The following is a 17506-nucleotide window of genomic DNA, read 5'->3' on the forward strand; positions in this document are numbered from 1 at the left end:
CGAGAGAAACAAGCTTGACAGGGGTCTTTGTGCAGAATGACTAGCTCTTTTCGGACCTCCTGAGTTTCGGGCACCTAGAACTAAAGCCCTCCCTATTGCATCCTGGGAGTTGAGGGTCATCCCCGGTGCATGGAGGGACGTGTAGTCTTTTCCCTCCCCCGCCTTCCCAGTTTGCCCGCCTCAGAGGCCGCGTCTCTTCATCTTTCCCAGCAAGCCCCGCGCGAGAGCCGGCTATTGATTGGCTGCGGAGAGCAGGCGGCTCTGCCGGCAGCGGTTATCCGGGTTTCCGGTGCGAGGCCACAGCGGGCGAAGCCGTGAGGACGTTGGCTGTGGGGTCCGTACCGTGGCGGCTAGAGGGAGGAGGCGATCAGAGGGTCCGTAGACCTGAGCGCTTTCGGTCAGTGGGAAGAAACGCAGATTCCGCGCGAGGGCTCGGGCCGGAGGGCAGGGCTGAAGCCTCTGCGCGTGCGCGGGCGGCAGGAGAGCGGGCCGCTCGCGGGGCGTGGGTGGCTGTGCGCGCGGTGGGTGGAGGGAGGCCCATGTGGGGCCCGGGAGGCGGGGGAGAGACCGGGAATCTAGCGTCCCGCCACGTCAGTCACCGGCCGGGAACCTATCCGGCGCTCGGCGGATCCTGAGGGGGCCGCGTTGTATCGGGAAGAAGCTTCAGGGAAAAGGAGGCCTTTCTTCCCCTGCTCCTGGAGCAGCGCCCCGAAAACCTGCCTATGCACACCAGGCTCCCCTGACCCGCCAGAGACGGAGAGAACCGTGGGTTACCTCCAGGGAAGGTCGGCCAGTTTGTTTTTAGAAGCTTTGTGCATCCGATATTGGGATTTCTGATCCAGGCTGAGAAGAATTTCGAAGTCTTGCAAAATAGCGAATGTGCTTGTTTCTATAGGATCTGCTCCTCACCTAGCTTTGCAACCCACAATGAAGAACCAAGACAAAAAGAATGGGGCTGCCAAGCAATCAGGCAACACTTCCAACCCAAAAAGCAACCCGGGGCAAGTGGAAGCCGGACCAGAGGGAGTCCAGGGCCTGCCCAGCCAGGCGGCCTCCGCGGCACAAGCTGAAGGTTCCGCCAGCCAGACTCCCAGGAAGACGGAGGGTGTGTGCCAGCTCTGCTTTTCCAGCGGGCAGGGGGAGGAGTTTGTGGTGCGCCAGTCTAGCTTCTGGAGGTAGAGGCCCCTGTTTACCCAGAAAGAAGGAAATTAGAATGAGAGAGACATTGCTGAGTCTGTGCGATCCCCACCGTGTCCTAGGGAGTTGGTAGAGCCTTGGACTCTAAGAACAGGAACAGAACTCTTGAGAGAAGGCTCTGACAGGATTAAATCAGGAGCAGTCAAATGAGACACAGAATTTGCAAGACCAGGTTAGAAACGCCTCATGTACCAGTGGGTAACTGCTCTTTATATTTGAGGCATTTCTGGAACTTTTTTACTATCAAGAAATGATTTTCACCAGGAGGAGAAGGGGGTGGAATAGACATTGAGCTCCTGCTACATGCCATCCCTATGTGCTGGATGCTTTACCTGATTTCTTTTATACTCACAAAAGAGAAATACTCATGTCATTTTGTAGGTAAATAAACTGAGGCTTAAAGAAGTTAGGCAACATTTAATCCAAGCCAGTAAGTTTGGGCCTGAAAAAATCCCGACCAGTGGTATAACCGTCTTATTTCACATTCTGCCCTTCTTCCTCCTGTAGGAGCACAAGCCAAAACCTCTCAGTCTGGAGCCCTCCGAGATGTCTCTGAGGAGCTGAGCCGCCAGTTGGAAGACATCCTGAGTACATACTGTGTGGACAACAGTCAGGGGGGCCCAGGTGAGGATGGTGCACAGGGTGAGCCTGCTGAACCTGAAGATGCAGAGAAGTCCCGGACCTATGCCTCAAGGAATGGGGAGCCTGAGCCATTGATCCCAGTAGTCAATGGTGAGAAGACCTCCAAGGGGGAGCCAGGCACAGACGAGATCCGGGCAAGTGATGAGGTGGGAGACCGAGACCACCGAAGGCCACAAGAGAAGAAGAAAGCCAAGGGTCTGGGTGAGCAGAGGGCAACTACTTGTGAGGCTGGTGAGGGGAGAGTGTTGGGACCTGACATTCCTTGGGCTAGCCTGCTCTGCTAGGATTCAGAGTAAACCCTAGTTTCCAGTGCGGTGTACCACACCAGTTTTATCATAGCCAGGGCTATGGGTCCATAGCATAGAGGAGTGCAGATTGTTCACTGCACAGGGACTTCTGGCCTTGGGAGCAAGTGAGAAGCGAAATCCAACCTGCTCTCTGAGAAAATGGGGAGCAGGAGACCTGGGGGGACTCCTATGCCAGCCAGCCAGCACCATTTCTAATCTGTGGGACTTTGGGCAATGCCTTTTTCCTTTTTGGTCCTTAGTTGTCACTTCTCTACAGTAAGGGAATTGGAGTAGACCCGGGTTGAAAACTCAAATAAGCCAAGCTAGCCAAGAAAGTGTCCACTTCATCCAAGGTTGACTGCCACCTGGGTCCCAGCACGTTGATAGCATGTAAAACTACAAGCTAAGTCTAGACAGCCTTCCTTCATTTATTTTTATTTTTTTAAATATATATATATATATATATATATATTTTTTTAAATATATTTTATTGATTTTTTACAGAGAGAAAGGAAGAGTGATAGATAGTCAGAAACATCGGTGAGAGAGAAACATCGATCAGCTGCCTCTTGCACACCTCCTACTGGGGATGTGCCCGCAACCAAGTTACATGCCCTTGACCGGAATCGAACCTGGGACCTTTCAGTCCGCAGGCTGACGCTCTATCCACTGAGCCAAACCGGTTTTGGCTTTTAAATATATTTTATTGATTTTTTACAGAGAGGAAGGGAGACGGATAGAGAGTCAGAAACATCGATGAGAGAGAAACATCAATCAGCTGCCTCCTGCACACTCGCTACTGGGGATATGCCCGCAACCAGGGCACACGCCCTTGACCGGAATTGAACCTGGGACCCCTCAATCCGCAGGCCGACGCTCCATCCACTGAGCCAAACTGGTTAGGGCTAGACAACCTTCCTTTAAAAAAACAAACAACAAAACCCAGTCAGAGTTATGTGCAATCTCTAGATTTTTAACAGTTGGCAACTGGTATGCTAGGAGCCAAACAAAACCTACCTGTGGGTTGGCTTTGGCCTGTTGTGCCGGTGATTTGCAGTCTCTCTTGGAGCCTCTCAGGGTTGCCATTGCAGAAGTCTAGTGCTGTGCTATGTACAGTGGCCCTCCAGGGAGACAGGAAGAATGTGACTCAGGCACAGGCCGTGGGGGAGAGTAATTTGGGTGAGGGTGGAAGTAGAGGGATATTGTGTCTTAAAGACTCAAAGTTGGGTGGTATTATACCCATATTTTATGCCCTGCTTACCACCCCCTAACTGTCATCCTAATTTAAAGAAAGTTTTTTTGTTTGTTTTTAATCTTAGGATCAATTATTGAAAGGTATATTCATTTTAAAGTTCCTTGTTTGGCTGCTTCTGTTGATAAGAGTTTCATAATTCTCAAAGAGACCTGTTCCTTTTTGCATTCTTCCTGTTTCAGAAGGGAGTTCCTTGCACTGAAACAGTAGTACTGAATTCACATCAGACACATACACACACATATTTAATATTTTTATTGATTTCAGAGAAGAAGGGAGAGGGACAGAGATAGAAACATCAATGATGAGAGAGAATCATGGATCGGCTGCCCCCTGCACACCCTCTACTGGGGATCAAGCCCACAACCCGGGTATGTGAATCGAACCATGACATTCTGGTTCATAGGTTGACGCTCAACCACAGAGCCATGCTGGCCGGGCAGGAACACCTTTCTTAAACCTGTTGGTAAAGCGGGTAGTTGTTTTTTTCTCCCATTCCTGGTGCTCACCAGGGAGATTCCACAGAGATTCAGTCATTCATTTTTGTTGTTGTTGCTAATCCTCACCCGAGGATATTTTTCTATTGATTTTTAGGGAGAGTAGAAGAGAGAGGGAAGGACAGAGAGAAACATCGATGTAAAAGAAACACATCGATTGGTTGCCTCCTGCACAAGCCCTTACCAGGGCCCGGGCCAGGGAGGAGCCTGCAACCGAGGTACGTGCCCTTGACTGGAATTGAACCCGAGACCCTTCAGTCCGCTGGCCGACACTCTATCCACTGAGCCAAACTGGTTAGGGCCAGTCATTCATTTAATAAGTATTTGTTGAGCATGTCCTCAGCAAGGGGCACTAGGGACAGCACTGAGCTATATTGGTAGGCAGAATTGAGTTGGTTGCAGACCTCATGAAGCACACATTTTAGCAGGAAAGGCAGCCAGTTCAACAAACAAATGTAAAGTATGATAGGTGGGCCTAGGCCTGGAGGGGACTCCCAGAGAAAGGGGTACATGCCTTTGTTCCCTGTACTTTGCAGGAAAGGAGATTACGTTACTGATGCAGACATTGAACACACTGAGTACCCCAGAGGAGAAGCTGGCAGCTCTGTGCAAGAAGTATGCTGAACTGGTCAGTTCTCCCCCTTCTCCTTGCACCCTCTCTTCCTCGGAACATCAGCAGGCCACCCAGTATGGGGTTGAGGGTACAAGGGCAGGTGGGTGGCTTAATTTCTGTTCAGCCTCTCTGAGCCTTTTCCTCATCTGACTGGGGTGGTGGGGGGATGTCTAGTCCCAGCCACCTTCTTCCGGTCTGAGAAATTGTACATTCTAGTGCAACAACATTAATCATTTGATATTCTCTTAATACCCAGTCCACAGTCAGATTTCCCCAATTGTTTAAAAATGTCAGTTTGATTAAAGCAGGATCCAAAGGAGGTCCATTTATTACGTTGTGTTGTTACGACTTTTTCCCTCCTTTAAAGCAGTTTTCATCTTACTGCCCTGCTCTTTTTCCCGTAACATTGACTTATTGCAGACCAGTTGCCCTGTTCTAGCTTTGTGGTGGCATTTAACGTGTTCCTTTACCTCCATAGTTCCTGTAAATAAAGTGGAATTTTTCTGGGAAAAGAGGGCAGAAGAGTTAAGGGCATAAGGAATTTCAGCTGAGTGAGAAAAAGATTATTTAAAGGAAAGTGAAAGGGTGGTTGGTTCAAAGGCTTGAAGGTTCAATAGGGTAGTAGACCTGAGACCTCAGATAAGGATTGGAGAGGATGAGCTTGGAAGGTACGTGGTAGTCCTGGCTTGGGATGAGATCTTGGAGGTGGGTGCAGTTCTGAAAGATGACATAGTGGCCGATTGAAATGTGACTACTCTGAATCTGGATGTGTTGTAAGTGTAAGACAAAGAGGAGTAGCAGGTGATCTCATCTGAGGGCATGAGTGTCCCCAGAATTGGGGTAATGTAATGGTCTGAGAGCTGGGAGAGAAACGGGGATCTGCTGGCTGTGTACCTCTGTCCTATCTTGAGTGTCCGTTTCTGTGTCCTTGAAGTACGGGGGCCCTAAGGGTTATTGTGAGTAGCAAATGGAGCACCCACACAGTGTCTGACCTGAGCTATTATGGCTGGAGTCGGGGGAGAGGGCCAGGGTTAGGTCAGCTCAGGAGACCCTGGATCCCCATGGGAAGAGCCTCCCAGGGTACTTACCTGCCCTCCTGTCTCCAGCTGGAGGAGCACCGGAACTCCCAGAAGCAGATGAAGCTCCTGCAGAAGAAGCAGAGCCAGCTGGTGCAGGAGAAGGACCACCTGCGCGGTGAGCACAGCAAGGCCATCCTGGCCCGCAGCAAGCTCGAGAGTCTGTGCCGCGAGTTGCAGCGCCACAATCGTTCCCTCAAGGTAGGCTGGCTGGGCCCCCTGAGAGGGACAATTGGTTACCTTAATTTCCACTTATCTTTGGCAGCTTTTCCCTTAAAAACTAGCACAGGTTTTCAGTATAGAAATAGATTTCCCCAGTAATGCTCTGATTAGCGAGAATTGCTTGTGACCATTTGACATGTACTTGTAGTAAGGAAGGTAAAGGCTAAGAAGCAAAGAGAACCCAGAGTGCAGGCCTCCAGGAGTTCTTAACTCCATCACAGTCCCCAGGTAAGCTGGGGTCCAGTGCCGACCAGCAGCTCTTGTCCCAGTGTTGGTCAGTCAGGAATGTGTGTCCTTTCTCCTTGTTCTGCCTTGCCTAAGGTGAGGTCACTGGTTAAAGCCTGGTCACTGCTATGACCTCCAGGTCATACAATTTGGATCAGTAAATTTATGGTATTTTGCAACTTGCTTTGCTCGTTTTTAGTTTGTCTTTTAAAATGTTACAAATTTAATATGTTTGATATAAGATGATAAAAGTATAACAAGTCAGAGGTAATAGTCACCCACTGTCCTCAACCCCAGTGGCCAGCAGAAACCACTGGGAAGTAAACCTACTAATATGTAAGTTTAAGTCCAACCTTTTAACTTTCCTGTCTACATAGAAAATCTTACATACAGTTTTTTAAATGAAAAGTATTATACACGTATTTTTTCATATCCTATTCCATTCTCATTCTACACAATGCCGTATCTTTCCTCCCTGTCGGTATACATAGAGCTATCTCATTCTTTTCAGCACCATTGTTATATGGGTATATTGCATTTTATTCCTGTCCTCATTAAGGTATTTTTGGGAAGATAACAATTTTTTACTATTATCTTATATAAAAAAAGCTTAATATGCAAATCAACCAAATGACAGAACGCCCAGTTGCTATGACACGCACTGACCACCAGAGGGGGGGGGGCAGTCAGATGCTCAATGCAGGAACTGCTCCCAGCCCACAGACGAGCCAAGGTGGGGGGGGGGGAGGTTTCTGATGGCCCAGGGACCATACCCATGCACGAATTTGTGCACCGGTCCTCTAGTATATGGAGAGTTAGTGAAAATTCTTGTTATATGTGTCCCTGACTAATTACACAGAATTTATCTATAGGATAAATCTCAGAAGTGATATGTCTGAGTCACTGTGTGTGCAAATTTTAATAGATTTTGCCCAGGTTGCCTTCCCTCCCACAGTGTCTGAGTGCCTAATTCTGAACAACTTTGCCAACCCTGGGTATTACTGAATCTTAACTACTTGATGGTTATGTGGGTATGGGGCGGGGAGGGGGGTGGCTGTCAAAGATGAAAGCACATTAAAACACTACTTAAGGCCCTGGCCAGGTAGCTCAGTTAGAGCCTGTCCCAATACCCCAAGGTTGTGGGTTTGATCTCTGGTCAGGACACACATAAGAAGCAACCAATGAATGCATAAGTAAGTGGAACAACAAATGGATGTTTCCCTTTCCCTCCCACTTCCCTCCTTGTTTCCCTTCCTCTCTAAAAATTCACACACACACACAAAATGAGACTACTTCATAAATCTGGAAGAATAGGCTTCAGGATATCCAGAGTTCTATAGAATGGCTCTGAACAAGTATGCCTGCATTTTTCTAGGGAGAGGCTCTCTTACTTGTTGCCACCTGAGATACAGAAGGGTCCATTAGGAGTCCCCATTGCTTGACACCTTGGAGCCTGGCTAGTCATCACTTTGAGAGCAGGGAGGACTATTGATAGAGACCATCCTGGGCTAGTTGGGGTGGTGGGGGGAGCCTTGCAAAGCTGGCTGAGGAGCAATCGATGATGGAGCTGGGTCTGACTTCTCTGCCCAGGAGGAAGGTGTGCAGCGGGCCCGGGAAGAGGAGGAGAAACGCAAGGAGGTGACCTCCCACTTCCAGGTGACGCTGAATGACATTCAGCTACAGATGGAGCAGCATAATGAGCGCAATTCCAAGCTGCGCCAGGAGAACATGGAGCTGGCTGAGAGGCTCAAGAAGCTGATTGAGCAGTATGAGCTGCGAGAGGAGGTGAGGTGGTGTGGACAGAGTCTTAGCCAGGAAATTGGGAGGTTGTGGGTGTGTGGCGGGCACTGGGACAGCACTTTTCAGGCCTTATTCCATTCTCCAATTCTTTTTTTTTTTTTTTTAAGAGTTTTCAGTATTCATTGATTGATTAATTGGTTTCAGAAAGGAAGGGAGAGGGAGAGGGGGATATAAATACCAATGATGTGAGAGAATCATTCTTTGGCTGCCTCTTGCACGCCCCCTACTGGGGATTGAGCTGGTAACTCAGGTATGTGCCCTTGACCGGAATCGAACCAGGGACCCTTCAATCCTCAGGCCAAGGCCCTATCCACTGAGCAAAAATGGCTAGGGCCATTTTCCAATTCTTCCTCCTTCTTTGGGAGGGGAGCGATGTTGCACATCCTCATGTAGACAAGGAATTGAGGTAAGGAAAAGGGAATGGCCTGCAGCCACATGACCACAGGTCCATAGTATCTCCTAAATGGTAGGGCCAGGTATATTATAGAATTAGAACTGTCCACATATTAGAATGGAGGTCTGTCCATGTACTGTGTGTTACAAAACACCCCCAGCAGGGCTTTGCTGTGGCAGCACCCCCAATTCAGACACGTAGTATTTACACAGTTTAATTTCTTAGTATACTCACCTACATTATAATTAGCCATACAAAGGTACAGGTCAGGTTTGTCTGCCAACTTCTTTTTTTTTTTTTTCAAAATATATTTTATTGATTTTTTTACAGAGAGGAAGGGAGAGGGATAGAGAGTTGGAAACATCGATGAGAGAGAAACATCGATCAGCTGCCTCCTGCACACCTCCCACTGGGGATGTGCCCGCAACCAAGGTACATGCCCTTGACCGGAATCGAACCCGGGACCCTTCAGTCCGCAGGCCGACGCTCTATCCACTGAGCCAAACCGGTTTCGGCTGTCTGCCAACTTCTGACAATTTCAGTTTTCAGAAATTTTTAGAATTTGAAATCCCAGGGAAGGAGCTAGACCTGGGGTCAGTGATTTACTCTAAAGGCTACGTCCTCTGGTTCCTTGCTGCTCTGCTGCCCCTGTCACTAGAGTCCCTCTCTTAGGGTCTCTTCACATGTCACTGCCAGGTACCTTACAGTCCCAGACCAGACCCCTTCCTAGGCCCTGGAGGTGTGGTGATAGGTGATAGGTGGGATAGGCAAGACCCTGCCCACATGGACTCACAGTCCAGTGTGGCAATCATTGTATGCAGGGCCTAGAGGGGCTTCCCATGATCCACCCCGGTCTTTTCCTGTGCTTTGTCCTCTGGGAACCAGGCTGCTTGTGATGCATGTGGTTTGAGAGGAGTTGGTTTGGTTCTTGTCCTTCAGCACTGAAAGACATGGAGGCTTCCTGAGCCACCAGAGTGAGGCACCTACTTCAAAAACCTGAGGACTCTTCCCCCTGTCCCGCATCCCACCCCCACCTGTTTCACACCAAGGCAAAATAAGATTTGGTACTGCGTGCAGAGGTAGAGGTGTGGGCCCCAGGCCCTATGCTCCTCATTTACACCCCACCCCCAGTCAGAATCAGGCACTGCCATTCTGCCCCCTCTGAGCCTCTGGACTTCAGATCACAGGAGACTGAAATTCATCATGTCCCCAACTCTATACATCCCCAAGCCACCTTCCCTTCCTCATTCAAAAACATACAATTCCCCTACATCCCTTTTTTACCTTTGTAGCACTTGAGTCCATCACCTTCGCTCTACCCCTGCTCTCTCACCCGTCCCAGTTCCCAGGGCTCCTCCCGAAGTTAGGACAGCTGTTCCTTGGGATATCAAATCTTCACTTATAGATTGAGCAGAGCTCTGCTAATAGAGCTAAGCTGTTGTGTTGGCAGAGGTGTCGTTTTTGCCCTTTCTTCCCACTTACAAGGGAGTCAGGCTACAAAAGTAAGGGTTGTCGGCCCAATGGATTGATCTCTCTTGGGGCTGGAGATTTGAGTATTTATTAATTGACTTCCTGGGAGCTGATTTCATCCATAAACCTCTGTGCTCACCCAGGACTGACTCAGTGGAAGAGAAATAAGGTGAGGTTGGGAAGTAGACTTTCCAGGGACGTGGGGCCCATGTCCTGTGGTACTCATGGGAGTCCAGCATGTCAGATTGAGATGGGAGGCTGGGCAGGGAGCCCTGAAGTCTGTAGCTATTAGGCCGGCCTCTCTGAGAAAGGGAAAGGGAGCTCCTAACAGGTGGACCTCTCCCACCATGCTTTCCTGCAGCATATCGACAAAGTCTTCAAGCACAAGGACCTGCAGCAGCAGCTGGTGGATGCCAAGCTCCAGCAGGCCCAGGAGATGCTGAAGGAGGCAGAGGAGAGGCACCAGCGGGAAAAGGATTTTGTAAGGCTCAGGCTCTGGGGTTGGGGGGTCTTGGAAGAGGTGGGTTGGGTTCTGGCTTAGCTCATAGTCACGTTTGTATGGGAAAGGTTGGTGCCTAGCCAGAGCAGGGCACTGTTTCCTCAGATACCAGTCAGAGAGCAGGACACTTCAGAGGGTTCTGGTGTGTTTGGCAAAAAACACACATAGCCCCTTGGGGCTTCTGACGAGGTCTGATGTCCTATCTTGGAAATAGCTCCTCAAAGAGGCAGTGGAGTCCCAGAGGATGTGTGAGCTGATGAAGCAGCAGGAGACCCACCTGAAGCAGCAGGTGAGACAGTGTGTATCTTGCCCCTGTGCCTCCACAGTCTCCTCATTGGGACCCGTCCTGTGGGGGAGGGAAATGGGACCCTCATTCTAGGACTACCTTGACTGCTATGTGACCTTACTGAGTCTTTGTTCTCTCTGGCCCCGCCCAGCACATGTGTGGTAGTGACCAGGTGGCTAGATGAGCTTGAAGGACTTCATTCCTAGTAGGAAGTAGTTTTTGTGCTGCTGTTGAGGGGATGGGGACAGATGGTTTAATTCTATAAATTATACGTAATTCTGGAAGAAACATTTGAAGATAAATATTTTTTTTTTAAAGTCACCCCAAATCCTACTTTCTGGGCTTACATGAAGAAAAATGGGATCTCGGAATTGTTGGGTCAGAGGGTCAGAGGGTCTGAGTGTGTGGACCAGAAGTGCCCTCTAGGGAAGTTTGGTTTTATTTTATTGATTTTTTTACAGAGAGGAAGGGAGAGGGATAGAGAGCTAGAAACATTGATGAGAGAGAAACATCGATCAGCTGCCTCTTGCATACCCCCTACTGGGGATGTGCCCGCAACCAAGGTACATGCCCTTGACCGGAATCGAACCTGGGACCTTTCAGTCCGCAGGCCGACGCTATATCCACTGAGCCAAACCAGTTAGGGCGGGAAGTTTGGTTTTAACTGTGGGCTTCTTTCTCGCCCAGCTTGCCCTGTACACAGAGAAGTTCGAGGAGTTCCAGAACACTCTTTCCAAAAGCAGTGAGGTGTTCACCACATTCAAACAGGAGATGGAAAAGGTAACACTGGCCCAGGCTGGGTATGGCTACAGGGGCACAAGCTGCTTCGTTCAAAATGTGGTGCCTCACTGGGAACTGTTTACGGTAACTGTGATTGAGGCAAGGGAAGGACTGTCAGAAGGAATCACACCCTTTCCTCCCTCTCGAGGAAGTGACAGTGGTATGTGCACCTTCCGGGTTGTCCTGGAGAAGGGACTGTCTTGCTGTTTCCTGTTATTGGCAGTGGGCATTTACCTTGAGAGGTCCTAGGTGGCACAGAAAGCACTGGCTCTGTCCTGTACTGCCTTGCCTGCTTCCATGGGACCGTTGCCCCACCTTGGGGACATAGATGCAGACAGCTTGTGCCCTGACCATTTCCTCTGCCTGTCACTTAACCCAGATGACTAAGAAGATCAAGAAGCTGGAGAAAGAAACCACCATGTACCGGTCCCGGTGGGAGAGCAGCAACAAGGCCCTGCTGGAGATGGCTGAGGAGGTGGGCTGAGTGCACTCTGCAGCCAGGGATGGGGTGTGCAGTTACTGAGTATTGGGCCATTTTCTGTAGTTCTAGCAGTGAGTGATGCAGCTGGCCTGAGGTGAAGCTGGGCACGTCTGTCCAAGTCCAAGGCACTGTCAGCTCTCCCCAGGGGAGGTGGTGAGCCCAGTCATAGGCCTGTGGTGGAAGCAAAGGGAAGAAATGGAAGAAAAGAATAAGGAACAAGAAAAACAAATGGTGCCAATGATGTGTGTAGTTTGTATGTGGAGTGGCCCCGATCATTTGATTTTGTGACTGGAGATGTAGGAGAGGAAAGTAACTCAGTGCTAGAGCGGCTACTGCAGCCAGACCTGCTGAATGTCTGTGCTTTGCCAGTACATTGAACCTTCTCGAGATCTGTGAGGTTGATGTTAGTAGACGAGAGTAACAGATCAGGAGATAAGCTACAAAACCAAGTACTTTGCCAAGGTCTTCTGGTAGATAAATGGAGAAATACATGGTCTCTAAGCCATGCCCCTCCTCTATACCACATTGCCCTCAACTGACAGCCAGGTCTTGGCATAAACCAGGGCTATTTACTTGAAAGGGGCCAGCTTTGGACTCCAGTCTGTTCCCAGTGTTGTTAAGTGTGAATGTTTTCTACCAAGTGGCAGTGGCAGGTGGAGGATCGATGCATGACACTGAAAGGCCCCCTTTCTCTCCCTAGAAAACCCTCCGGGACAAAGAGCTTGAGGGCCTGCAGGTGAAAATCCAGCGACTGGAGAAGCTGTGCCGGGCGCTGCAGACAGAGCGCAACGATCTGAACAAGAGGGTACAGGACCTGAGTGCTGGTGGCCAGGGCCCCCTCACTGACAGCGGCCCTGAGCTAAGGCCAGAGGCTGCCACTGCCTCCAAAGAGCAGGGTGGCGAGGGGTCCGGGGACCAAGCACCTAGCTCTACAGGAGCCACAGAAGCTCCCTGCTGCCCTGGAGCACCAAGCACAGAAGCATCAGGCCAATCAGGGCCCCGGGAGCCCACCTCCACCACCGCCTAGGGAGCCTGGCACTAGGGGCATGCTGGGAAGGGAGCAAGCAGCCCAGCCAGGCCTGGCCCGTGCAAGGCTCCCACTGCTAAGTAGTCCAGTGCTGAGGCCCAGGGTGCTCTGACCTGGCTGTCATCTGACACTGCAGTTTGAATTTCGTGGGTCAGCTTCACATACATATGACATGTGCAAGGCCTCATACATTTATATCTGTAAATGTAAAATAGGCTTGCATTGGATGCGGAGCGGATGTGTACAGATGAAGTCAGTGGCTCTTCTGTGAGCTGAAGAGTCAAAGCGGAGCCGTCATCTGTAGCCGCCTTCAGTGACCTGGCAGGACAGTGACTTGAACATTTCCCTGCCTGACATGAGGCTTAGACCCCTCCCCTCCCTGCCCTTCAGGGATCATGACAAGTGACACACCCAGGCCTGACTGTGTTTCTCTTGTTGGCAGGGCTTCGGCAGCTCTGGCTCTCCTAGCTCCCCTGGACACTCCTTTGCTTTTCTTAACCAGGAAAGGGGTCCCCAGACAGAGCCTTGGCAGGGTACTCAGAGCTAGTGATCAAACCACTTTCCTGCCTCAGACAGGAACCTGGAGAATGTTTCTGTATGGAATGATGTGCTGGTAGGGAGCCCGTTGGGCACTGCTTCCCCTGCCCTATGTTAGTGCCAGGACCAGGCCAGTGATGCTTCTCAGTAGCCTTATCATTCACAGGTGCCTCTCTAGCCTGCACAAATGATTGATGGGATCACCCAAAGGATTCTTTCTGAAGGCTTTTTGTTTTTGTTGCACATGACAGTGTTGGTATTGAGAGTCTTCTGAGGAGGGAGGAGGAATACTCTAGCAGTGGTGCCTGGGTTCCTGGCTTCCAGTGCCCCACCACCCTCCCCACCCCACCCGGCACTTTTGTCATGTTGGTGCTTAGGTTTCCTGTTTGATGAAATCAAATTGTAGTGAGAGAAAGGAAAGGGCTTTCAATCCTATGGGTTTCAATCCTGGAAGGCCACCACCAATGCCATCACCACTGCCTCCATGTAGCAGTTGCTAGGCCCCAGGAGCAGCTGTTCCCGGTGGCTTTGTGAGTCTGTTTCTGCTTCCTGCCCCTACCCCCACTATGCCGTCCTTGAGGTTCTAGTTCTATTGTCCAAGGCGTAAGAGCTGAGGTGTCCTCAACATCATACTTCTTCCTGTGTGGGGGCCCCAGCTCTTGTCTGACAACTGATGCATAAGGATGAGAATTGACTGACCCCAAGAAATCCACAAAATGGCTGCAGATATTCCTATATCCCATAATCCCCTCCTCTTACATGTTCCTCTATACTCTGAAAGTTCTGCTGGTTGCAAACTTGCCTAAGGTATTAGGCCATCTTTATACAGAGCAATTTTCCGGAACAACAGAGTTGGACCAGGAAACAGAACTCTGCTGCGCTTGGGGACTATGCCCCATCTCCAGCTGGGCCTGGGCTTCAGTGTAGCTGAGGGAGCCGCAGACCAAGGTAGATAAAATGGTTGAGCTGATGCTTGCTGTATTTTCTTAAAGCTAATTCATTATCATACAGGTTCTTTCATCTTGCACAACTAGCCCATTCTTTCAGCCCTTAAATCCCTCATAAAATAGGTTCATGAAGAGTATTAAATACTCTTGTTCTGACTTTGACCAGAGATGGCAGGTGAAAGGTACACCATTTCTCTGCTCCGTAGTAGTTCCCACTAGTCTCTTCAGAGTATTTCCTGCTCATTCCTGGTATTTATTTCTCGAGGTTCCCTCAGCAGCCAGTGCAAGTGCTGAGACCTGTTTACCATCCCTGGCTGAGATACTGCTCTCCTGTGGAGAAGTGTTTCCTAAAGTCTTTCCCCCTCTGAAATGGGTGTGTCTAGAATGGTCCCTGAACATGCCTCTTCCTGTTCCAGTAAGGCTCTCTCATCATGCCCTGTTGAGGTACTCAAGAACTGCCCCATAGAGGGTTTGCTGGGCTGTGGGAGCATTGGGAGGAGGCAGAAGCTTTTGCCCGCCCCTTTAAAGATCAGGTAGACCTGCAGTAGCCCACATGACTGCCTGCCTCACTTCACCTACCTCTTAAAGCCCATGGGGCTAGTGGGGAGGGAGCCCAGTGTGGTGGGGTGGGGACTCGGCACAACAGCTCTCTGAAACCAAGTGGAGCTCCAGCGAGCAAGGTGGCCCCGCTGGGCTTCCCAGGTCAGAGATAATGGGCCCTGGGCAGGGTAGAGCCTTTGCTCAGCTCTGGGCATCCTGGACAGCGTACAGGCAGGGATCCCATTCCTCTAACTCCACTGACCAAATTGTAATCACTACAGCTGTTCTGCTTGCTCCGCTTTCCAAAGTCAGCCCAGGTACTTGGGTGCTGCCAGCCAGGAGCCTGGGCCAGATGCAGGGGCTGTGGCCTCTCTGAAGGCCAGTGCCTTCCTCACTAGGGCAGGTCCCATGCACATGACCTCAGTTCTAGGACCAAGAGCTGTGTTGGTTTCTTGGATTGCTAGCTTCTCCAGGGGACCACAGCAGGCAAGGCTCACAGCCCAGAGCCCTTGGCTCTGCTGACAGTAGTTTGTGTTCAGACCTTGTCCAGCTGAGAGCTTCATGTACACCAGATTCTAAGAGGTGTCAACAGCACTTTTTTGTTCGTTTTCCATGAGGTTTTTGGACCATGGGCTGAGCTCAGGCACTTTTTTCTGTAAGAGAATGTTATGTCTGTAAAGATGGTTATTTTCCCTTCTCTACCCCACTGTGGTGGCCCTGCTGAGGACTGGCCAAATAGGCCACTGGAGCTGCCCTGGTGTCCGTAGGGGAGGGCCAAGGCCTGCTGAGCTGATTCTCCAGCTGCTCCAGCCCTCCCACCTTGCACAGTACAGAAGGTCACCCCAGGGACAGCCAGGTACCCACTTCCTGGGGGAGGGGTGCTGCCATCTGTCTCTAACTGCTTCCCTTATGGCCCAACTTGGCCACCCAGGTTTGTTTGAAGCTGTGCTGACAACATTTTTTTTTTTTTTTTTTTTTTGGTTGGGGTCTCATTTTGGTATTCACAACAGCCAGGGACTTGATTTTGATGTATTTTAAACCATATTAAATAAAGAGTCTGTTGCCTTATTGCTTCTCTCCTGACCTTTGTGGTCATTTGGGCTTCTGAATCCATCCGGTCATCAGTGATTTGTCTGGATCTGCTGCCAAGTCTGGCTGTGCATCTTCCAAAGTGCCCTCCCTTACAGCTCAGGACACACAGACTCACTGGAGCTGCCTTAGTAGAGCCCTTGGCAAAGCTGACATGATACACATATAAAAATTGGCCCTGCCCTCTGAGGGCTCACAGGTTGGTGAGGGGAAAGGAATGTTTAGATGTGGAAGGGGTGGCTGTCCTATGGGAGCCAAGAGGAGGAAGGCCCTGTCCCCTTCAGCAAGAGAACGGGTGGATACCTGGAAGGGCCTATGGCCCAAAGAGCAGGTAGAAGTTCGGTAACCATTTAGTACAGGGGTAGGGAACTTTTTTTTGCTAAGGGCCATTTGCATATTTATAACAACTTAATATAATTAACTTAGTATATATTTGTGTTGATATGAAAAAAGCTCTTAGATTTATTGAATTTCGAGTCCTGCCTATGGTTGCCTTGGCAGAGCCACGCCAACTTATTTCATGGGCCTTCTACAGCCGCAGGCCGGACGTTCCCCACCCCTTGTTTAGTAACAGTGGTTCAATGCAGGTGCACTGGAGGGGATGGAAGAGATGAGGCAGGAGCCAAATGAGTCACCAAGAGCCTGTGTGCCAGGTGAAGGAATTTGGGCTATACCAGGGAGACCCACTGAAGGTCTTTAGGTAGGGGATAGGGAGGGTCCATGAAGAATGCAAAAGCAAGGGCAACAGAAAGCTAGGCACATGGTGAGGTCCAAATTAGGACAAGTGGCATCACTACCATCTGGGCTGTCTGCCATGGGCAACATCTCTTGGCACCAGCACACCAGGGACCTCCAGGTTCCTTTCCTTTGATTTTGTGTGTTCCTTGACCACATTCTGCATACAGTTATTAAGAATGAACCGGTTTCACCGACTGGGTGGCTCCATTGGTTGCAGCGTCATCCCCCTGCACCAAAAGATTGCGGGTTCAATCCCTGATCGGGGTCAGGGCGCATACAGGAGGCGACTAATAGATGTTTCCCTTCTCCCTCTCTTCTCTCTCTCTCTCTCTCTCTCTCTCTCTGGCGACTGATAGATGTTTCTCTTCTCCCTCTCTTCTCTCTCTCTCTCTCTCTGGCGACTAATAGATGTTTCTCTTCTCCCTCTCTTCTCTCTCTCTCTCTCTCTCTCTCTCTCTCTCTCTCTCTCTCTCTCTCAGTAAAAACATCCTCCAGTGAGATTTTAAAAAAAGAATGAACTGGTTTCTTATGCACTCCTGCTCACCCACCCCAAGCTCCTATGTGGGACACATCCTGGATGTCTCACCCAGCACCCTGTTCTCTCTGGGGCCTGGGCTGTTCATCACAAAGGACCATATATGAATGGCCAACCAATGACAGAAACCCAGTGCCCTTCCCTCCAGGCCTCCACAGGTAGATGTGTCCACGCTGGCTGTAACAGTCCCGCAGAGCCTCTGCCCCTTCCAGTCACGGTTCTAATGGGTTGATATTTTTCTGTGCTGGCCACATTGGTTCCAAAGGTCCTTAATGTCTCCCCTTCAGGGGAGGCCGCCACAACTGGGGGCTCTGAGCAAAGCAGCTCTAAGAATAACTTCACCCTAGAGGTGCGCCTGGGCCCTCTGCCACT

The 17506-nt window shown here is 50.2% G+C and overlaps 1 protein-coding gene across 2 annotated transcripts; it reads left to right on the forward strand.

The window, feature by feature from the left end:
- Positions 1-222: 222 nt before the first annotated feature.
- Positions 223-15840, forward strand: TXLNA (taxilin alpha). Of its 2 annotated transcripts, none has more exons than XM_080656147.1 (11): positions 223-397; positions 896-1105; positions 1705-2040; positions 4412-4503; positions 5595-5765; positions 7602-7796; positions 10037-10156; positions 10389-10463; positions 11148-11240; positions 11620-11715; positions 12422-15840. In XM_080656147.1, the coding sequence occupies exons 2-11, from the start codon at positions 928-930 to the stop codon at positions 12746-12748; spliced, it is 1683 nt and encodes a 560-aa protein (XP_080512273.1). In that variant the 5' UTR covers positions 223-397; positions 896-927; the 3' UTR covers positions 12749-15840. The 2 variants fall into 2 exon arrangements, with proteins under 2 accessions (XP_080512273.1, XP_080512274.1); XM_080656148.1 differs by having other exon boundaries at positions 288-374.
- The last annotated feature ends 1666 nt before the right edge of the window (positions 15841-17506 follow it).

The sequence above is a fragment of the Plecotus auritus genome, assembly GCF_963455305.1.
Source record: "Plecotus auritus genome assembly, chromosome: 2".
Classification (NCBI taxonomy): Eukaryota; Metazoa; Chordata; class Mammalia; order Chiroptera; family Vespertilionidae; genus Plecotus; species Plecotus auritus.

What these genes read in the sequence shown, in the direction of transcription:
- TXLNA (XM_080656147.1), top strand. Translation starts at nt 928, where the DNA reads ATGAAGAACCAAGACAAAAAGAATGGGGCTGCCAAGCAATCAGGCAAC. An exon ending in GCAAGAAGTATGCTGAACTG is followed by an intron (nt 4,504 to 5,594) that starts GTCAGTTCTCCC and finishes TCCTGTCTCCAG; the next exon opens with CTGGAGGAGCACCGGAACTC. An exon ending in TCAAACAGGAGATGGAAAAG is followed by an intron (nt 11,241 to 11,619) that starts GTAACACTGGCC and finishes CACTTAACCCAG; the next exon opens with ATGACTAAGAAGATCAAGAA.